Source organism: Amaranthus tricolor, chromosome 2 (genome assembly GCF_026212465.1).
Source record: "Amaranthus tricolor cultivar Red isolate AtriRed21 chromosome 2, ASM2621246v1, whole genome shotgun sequence".
Classification (NCBI taxonomy): Eukaryota; Viridiplantae; Streptophyta; class Magnoliopsida; order Caryophyllales; family Amaranthaceae; genus Amaranthus; species Amaranthus tricolor.
This window is the reverse complement of record NC_080048.1, coordinates 15,828,783-15,836,667: the sequence shown is the minus strand read 5'-3', so window position 1 is coordinate 15,836,667 and position 7,885 is coordinate 15,828,783. Positions and strand designations below refer to the sequence as shown.

Below are 7,885 nucleotides of genomic sequence, written 5' to 3'. Positions count from 1 at the left end.
GTCCTGAGTCTACCGCTGCATTCAATCTTAAGACTTGAATTCGACAACTATTTAACTAAAAATGTGAAAAATTCTACTTTGAAATAAAACAAACATTACCCTTTTCCACTTAAAATAAATTCTAACTAAATTTCACAAAGATCAAATAAAAGGAAAACCACATTTCATTAACTTCACGCAAAAGAAGTCTCCTATCTTCATCTAAAAAAAAAATTTTTAATACAAATAATCACGTTTTTCACTGTTTTGTCACAGAGAGTACAAAAAAATAAAACATAAAATACATAAAAACACACCGTATATTAACAATATCATGTATTGCATTGAATATATATGAATATAAGTGTTTCAAAGCCAAATATATGTACTAGTAGTAGTCATGTTATATTGCTAATAATCTAACTAGTGTACTCTTACATTTTCTACAATTATTGATTTTTTTTAAAGTATAATATGTATATATCTACAATACGTAACAAAAATTTTATAAAACAAAAAGAGAGAATAATAGAATGAATTGGACACACTTGCAAGTGACAAAACTCCTAATATAAGTAGCTGATCTTGTTATGAATATATATAATTGCTTGACCTGAGATTTATAAGTGTATGACTAATATAACACACTTCCCTAATACTTGGACTTGTCACGAAATAGCAAACGCAGATTTGTGATCTCTTTGAAGAAGACCTTGTAACACAATTTTCTTCTTGTGCATTTCTGAGTTCGAATGATTTATTATAGCCAACTTTCTTTCTGTATGATCAGGTACAATAACCGCTCTATTTACAGGCCGGAGAAGTGGTAAGCAATATAGCCATGCGGACATGCATAAAATTGCGCAAATCCGACCCCAAATCAGCAAGATTATTAGCATCGACAGCATTATCGAGACCCCAATCATAGAATCCTTTGTAACTTTTTTCGTCAAAATGCACTGTTTGACTGCCTTAGGAGCACTGGAATCCTTTCTGTGACATGTATCACAATATGTTGATTCAGTCTTAGGATGACTTTCTGTGTCTTCTTGTTGGTGAGGGATCCTTTTTTTAGTGAGCATATTTGGCTGAGGAAACATTTAAAAAACATTCATGATTATTTCATTGGAACAAAAATTTTGATATTTTTATCAATTTAGAATATATTATTATTGTTATTATTATTATTGGATCAATGTAATAAAAGCAAAATCATTCCAAGACACTTTATATGTTATTTTATTTGACTTATAATTTTATATTTTATAATCTGATATAAATTTTAAAGTCAAACTAGATCCTTTAAGTTTTAACCAAACTCAATATTATTTGATTTAAAGTCGAACCAATTATAAAAATATATAAGCAAAAATCAACACAAATTCTAAGCGAAACCAACTCCAATGTATCAACCCCACAAAATCTTAAATTTTATCTTGATAGGTAAATACCTCGATCTACACCAAATTTCATGGTGGCTGGCCAGAACATCATTCTAATTAATACTGTTATCATCAATAAATTATTAAAGAGAAAATGTCACTTTTTTAGAAAAGATTTTGAATTTTTATTTTCAGTTAGCTCATCCTTTTTCTTAAGCTAGCATGTAATAAATAAATTATCAGAGAATTAGCTAGTGATGGTATATGGTGTCGCTTTTAAACGCTAAATAGCCCGGACGACCGCCTTTTGTGACAACAATTTACAAAAGAGGTATTAAGGTGAAATTTGTGCGTACACATAAATGGAGTATTACAAAATAATACATACCTCTTGGGTTTTTGTGGTTTGATGGTCAATCAACTTAAGTTGTTGGTGAACTTTTGTTGCTTCACGCATGATATTATGACTTGCTTTAAGAGCAGCTGATTTTGGATCAAAGATCATATCTCGCTTATTAATCGTTGTTATAACTTTGATTTTAGGCCAATTTAACTTGAACTTCTTTCCGGGACCGCCCTTTTTAGGCTTTTTCTTAGAGGAGAACCCAAAACAAGAGAGGAAGCCATTAGTTTTGGGTCTTTTTTGTTGAGAAATCTTCTGATTTGGAGCCATAGACATAGATGAAGGAGATGATGGTTTAACCCATAAAGAAGAAAAATGGCTTAGACAAGAGGATTTTATTTTTTGAAGGTGTTGGATTTGGTTAGACTTCATGGAGGAGACTAAGCTTTTGCTTCAAAATTTTTCCAATGTTTTGATTTTTCAAAACATTAGTGGCTAGAAAATGACATCATTTACCTTGATTTGGCTTCTACATTACGATCTAAATATCAATATTAATTTTACTATTTTTTAAATGAGACTTTATTGTGCTGACTCATTATATTTATATTTAGTGTGTTAAAATGATTTTTATGAATTTAAAGTGATCAAAGAGAAGTTAATTATATGGGTCAAACTCATCATGAGACGGTTTTATAAACGAAAATTGTTATTAATTTATGATTTTTAGGCTTTTTATAATTACAAATGCATCCAATATATCTTTCAAATTTTTGTTTATTAATACTCCCTTTAAGAATAGAATTTTTATTATCTTAAAACACGCACTTACTCACATGTTGGAGTATTTTTTTAGTTTTCTAATGCAAAAGTCCCTTTACAACACTAGTAATAATATATATTTTTTTTAACGAATCAAGTTTATTTAGAAATAGCAAATACTTGATCTTCCCAAATCTCATTCTTTAGCATTTTTATACAAGAAAAGACTAATTCAAATTTAAAATTTTAATAAATATGAACATCAAATTAATATATTAATCTTATAATGTGAACTATTGAACAAGTATAATTTTTTATTTTTAATTATTTTGTTGAAGAAATTGTTGTACATTTGCGTAGCAAAGGACCCACAAAAGGAGGGTGACTTTAGGTCTTTGTGGGTATACACTAACCACCAATAAGCAAAACTCCGTGTGTTGGTCAAAATAAAGCACCTTCTTCACGTTCCCGTGTTGTACAATGCTAAGAAAATCCCATCTTTAATTAGGTATATATTCACGGGTGATTTAATTAGTAAATCACTATTCCTACTTTGCTACTCCATTTGTACCATTGTATTATACATCTCGTCCATTTGAGAATGTATCTATAATTTTTTGGGTGATATATTAAAAAAGAAAAACTGAGTTGAAAAATAAAAATAAGTAGATGATAAAAATAAGTAATTAGAATATATAGAGATTAGGGGTGAACATTATTGGAAATACAATGCAAATATAAATAAAACAAACTGATTTGTATTTCTGTTGTGTGAATGGCAATGGAACTCCTTACTTTGTAGATCACCAAAATGAACACCTTGAAGATAAGATTGCGACAATAAATGTCGTTCGAAAACTCAATATTTGTAGGTGGCGTTCACACACTTTCCTATTGTGATAATTTCTCCCACAAACACTACAAAAAATTGCATATACCTACACTTAATTACCCACGCTTAATTAATTGTGGTAAGATATTTGCATTTGGTCACGCTTGTTAAGTGCAAGAATAATGCCTCACTTATAAGTGTGGGGAACAACATTCCATAGACAAATATATCTAATTTAGGTAAACAATTACCCACACTTAGGGATGGTCATGGCTCCAGAACCCTGTTGGACCCGCCTTGGACCCTCCCCTTTTTTAATGGTATGGGTCTTACTTTTTGAGACCCATCGGATCCGGGTCGGATCTGGATCCAAAAAATATTTGACGAGTCCGGGTCTGGGTCTTTCAAGGTACTCCATTTTTTCATATGAATTTCTGATTTGTAGTTTGTACGCCATTCTAAAATAAAATTATTAGATGATTGGTTGAATAAATTTTGTAATAAATTCTGATATTAATTTTGTAATAAGTTTATTCATAAATTTAAATAAAGAAGGGTTTGTATGTTATTAAATTTGATAATGGTCATGAATGAAGAAGTTGTAGCTTGTATGTATGTTTAAATGAAGAAGGGTTTGTATGGATGAAGTTGTATGCCTCACTTAGATTGATGACAGAAAATATGCTTGAAAAATTTGACAAGTATTCGGATCATATATGTGAACTTTTGGCTATTGCTACTGGATTGTGTGGAGTTTTATTTTAGGATGTTTTTTTGATGGTAATGAGGTTGATATGCAATTAGCAAGAGTTCGTAGGTGTCTTGATAATTTGGTTGTGGAGTATCAAAGGAAAAGTGATATTGTGAAAAATGTGAATGATATTGGACAAAGTAGGAAACGACGTGCACCAAGTTCTATAGACGGTGCACAAGATGAATTTTCTCAATCTAAGAGAAATGAGGTTAGAAAGGTGAATAGGTGTGAATTGGATTTTGATTTAGAGGAAGAACCATTATCGGATGATGAGGATTTGGATGTCCTTTATTGATGGAAAGTAAATACGAAGTATCCGACTTTGCAAAAGATTGCGAGAGATATTCTTGCCATCCCTGTTTCTTCTGTTGCTTTAGAAAGTGCTTTTAGTACCGGAGGAAGAGTTATTAGCCCTCATCGTTCAAGACTTCATTCACGAACTGTGGAAGCATTAATGTGTTTACAAAATTGGATGATGGAAGACATAAAAGGTAAAAGTCTAACTTTTACTGATTTAGTATTGTGTTTGTTTTTGGTTGGTGATCTTAATTTGTTTTTTTTTTTTAAATCTCTTTCTAAGGTTCTTCGGATGATGTTTATGCTTGCTCCACAGTAATTGATGATTCGAATGTTGATAAAGAACGACAAATAGATGCGATTAACGACTAGTATGCTTTAACTTTAATGGTTTTATTTTGATTTACTTTTTCTTTATTGGAAAACTAACTTATAATTGTTTGATATTTCTTTTAGGATCTTGATGAAGTTGAAGAAGATTGATCAAAATTGATTATAATGTTATGAAATATAAACTATGTATCTCTTTTATTCTTTTATATTTGGTTTTTAATTATGCATTTAGACAAGTGTTTTTACTTTTTAGTAATTATTTTGTATTTGAATTTCATGGACTCGAACAAGTGTTTGTAATACGATAATAAGTTGCTTACAAAAATACAAAAAGACTCGCAAAAGGTTTAATTTTGACAAATCAAAGAGACTTTGTTTATGACCTATTAAGGACCTATTGAAGACCCTAGACTCGTCAGATCCGGAGGGTCTGGGTCTGGGTTTAAAAGGACCCTTATGGTCCGGATCCAGGTTTAGATTTTTGAAAAATAAAAGGATTTAAGTCCGGGCCTAATCAAATCTGCTCCAAACTCGCCCCATAACCATTCCTACCCGCACGTGGGTATAAGCGTCCTTACTCACCCTTATAAGCGTTTAGCTAATTAAAAAAATAAAACTCAAATGTTACTCATTTAGGCGCAGTTTATTCACAGACTATTCATCTTCCTTCTTTATTCATTCCTGCACCACAAACGGCGCTACATCAACTATTTCTGCCCTAATTTTCGTTTTTTCACTCCTCACAACCAAAATTCTTCAAACTTTTTCACTTACCTTTCCAAAATTATCCCAAATCTTCTAATTCAGGTAATTTTTCTTTTGATTATTGCATTCATTCTTTTAATTTTCGTTTTCAATGAATTTCGTTTCTTTTTCTTTAATTTGAAATTTTTTTCAGTGATTTTTGATGTTGTACTGTAATGTAATTCAATGAATTTCGTTTTCAATGATTTTGATGTTCTATTGTACTGTAAACCGAAAAATTGCTACTGGGAGATGAACAAACAATTTTAGTTGATAACATTATATAGGCACTAATGAATAAAGGTAGAGATTATATTGGCAGTGTTGAATGTTACTTTAGATATGTTTGTTATTGATTATTATCAAATATCAATGTCTATAATAGTTCTAGAGGTAAACTGGAATGCTTTTAATTTATTCATAATTTCTATGTTTCTTTGATGTGTGACTGGAAATGTTTAGCGTGCTGGGATGAACAGACTTTTCATGAAGAGTGTCAGTGGATTTGTTCGTTGTTCCATAGATTAAGACATAGAATGGCATGAAAACTGGGTAATTTGTCCTAAATTGAGTGTGATGCAAAGAACGATACATGTTCATTTCCACATAAAAGAACGAATCAAAGAGAAGTCTTACATAAAAGTTGGCCTGCTAGCTCAGCCCGACCTAGGCCTTGGTCTTAAACCAAAAGCTCATCCCCAAAAGACATGGTTTTTGGGTCAGAGGATTGATTTAAGTCCTTACTGATTTGCTGTCATTAGAGTCAGGAAAAAGGAACTTACGAGGGAGCGTACATGAGATACTTGAGGAGAGGAAATATAGTAAATGCCCGTTTAGGAATGACCTCAATGCAATGACCCATATTGTTCATTAAGTTGATATAAGTAAGGTAAAGAATAAGGGAAGTTACAGAGCTGGTTTCGGCCAATGTAGTTGACATCTTGGAAATTGCAAATAGAAGGAAGTAGACTATGTGTTTTAGCAAATGAATGAATAACCGCTACACAGAACACACAACAACAATCAACAAAAAAAGGCAAAAAATGAGTGAAATATCGATAAAAAATAATAAAAAAAAAAAGAGTAGCAAGTAGAGCATTAGTGTTGCATGGTCATACATGTGACTCTAGTTCATTTGCAAATGAGCGTGAGAAATTTGTAAGTTGTAATAAATTGATTACTCTAAGTAATAGATACGTTATCTCTAAAATATCTATAAATTTTTGGTTTCAGTTTCGGGAGCATGATCAAGAAACGGGACCAGTTGAATTCTTTATAAAGTATCATAAGAAAAAGAATGACACGTTCCTAGAACCAATTACCCAACATTTTGTGGTAAGCAATTTTTTCTTCCCGCAGTTGATGCTGTAGTTGCTGATTTGTGGTGCCGTAGTTGATGTTGTACTGATCTGTGAGAACAGATCATGTGCTGCAGTGCTGATCTGAAAGTGCTGATTTGTTGCTGCAGTAAGAACAGATCTGTACAAGTGATTTGTGCTGGTTTTTCTGCTGATTGTGCTGCTGTTTTGATCTTTCTGTACTGCTGACTGTGCTGCTGTTTTGATCTTTCTGTAGTGCTGACTTGCTGTTTTTTTTGCTAATTTGTGTTGATTTGCTGTTTCTGATCTGATTGTGCTGTTCTCTTGATCTGAATGTGCTGCTGTTTTTTCTGCTCATTTTCTGATCTGTTTCTGATCAGATTGTGCTGACTTGCTGTTTCTGATTTCTGCTCATTTTCTGATTTGTTGTTACTGATTGTGATTTTTCTGATATGTTGTTGCTGACTTGTTGTTTCTGATTTCTGCTTGTTTTTGTGCTATTGATGTTTTGTGCTGTCAAGCATAATATTTGATGTTCAATACAGTACTTTAGTTGTTAATACTAGTTACATAGTTGATGTAAGCAAGGGAAAGATTATTGAAGATAGTCTTAGGGCGTCTGCTAAAGACTTAAATAATATGCATTACTTTTTGTGTTTAGGTGGCCACCAAGAAACGAGTACGCCAATCACAAGTACCAAATACAAGCATCCAAAAGCAGTTGTGAAGACATTTTACTTTGGTTTTTAGTTTTGTATTGTAATATGATGACAATGATATTTTTTGAATATTATTAGATATTTTGTATGTTACGATTGATAAAATTTGTGAATGTAATGTAGTAATCAAAGACAATATATATATATATATATATATATATATATATATATATATATATATATATATATATATATATAAAGGTGCTTGGGATGATGATTAAGTTAACGAGATACAACCTACATAATAATATACTAGCACAAAGGACATTACAAAAGTAAAGACACATTGTAGATGGATAATTAACTTATGATAATGTATAAAGAGTTTATAACTCTCTTTATACCCAACATGCAAAAGAGAAGCATGAACAATGTATGTTTATAGATAAATTCAGAAAATGTATTTTAAGAATGAAGGGTT

General features: G+C 31.3%; 1 protein-coding gene and 1 long non-coding RNA gene across 2 annotated transcripts; one reads left to right on the top strand and one right to left on the bottom strand.

Annotated features, from left to right (window-relative positions):
* Positions 1-300: 300 nt before the first annotated feature.
* On the bottom strand, positions 301-2,232 carry LOC130805041 (uncharacterized protein At5g23160-like). The gene is made up of 2 exons (XM_057669640.1): positions 1,750-2,232; positions 301-1,067 (listed from the first exon to the last, which is right to left on the bottom strand). The coding sequence occupies exons 1-2, from the start codon at positions 2,134-2,136 to the stop codon at positions 648-650; spliced, it is 807 nt and encodes a 268-aa protein (XP_057525623.1). The 5' UTR covers positions 2,137-2,232; the 3' UTR covers positions 301-647.
* Positions 2,233-5,292: 3,060 nt separating this feature from the next.
* Positions 5,293-7,614, top strand: LOC130805040 (uncharacterized). The gene is made up of 3 exons (XR_009040132.1): positions 5,293-5,489; positions 6,660-6,761; positions 7,407-7,614. It is a non-coding gene; the product is annotated as an uncharacterized LOC130805040 (long non-coding RNA).
* The last annotated feature ends 271 nt before the right edge of the window (positions 7,615-7,885 follow it).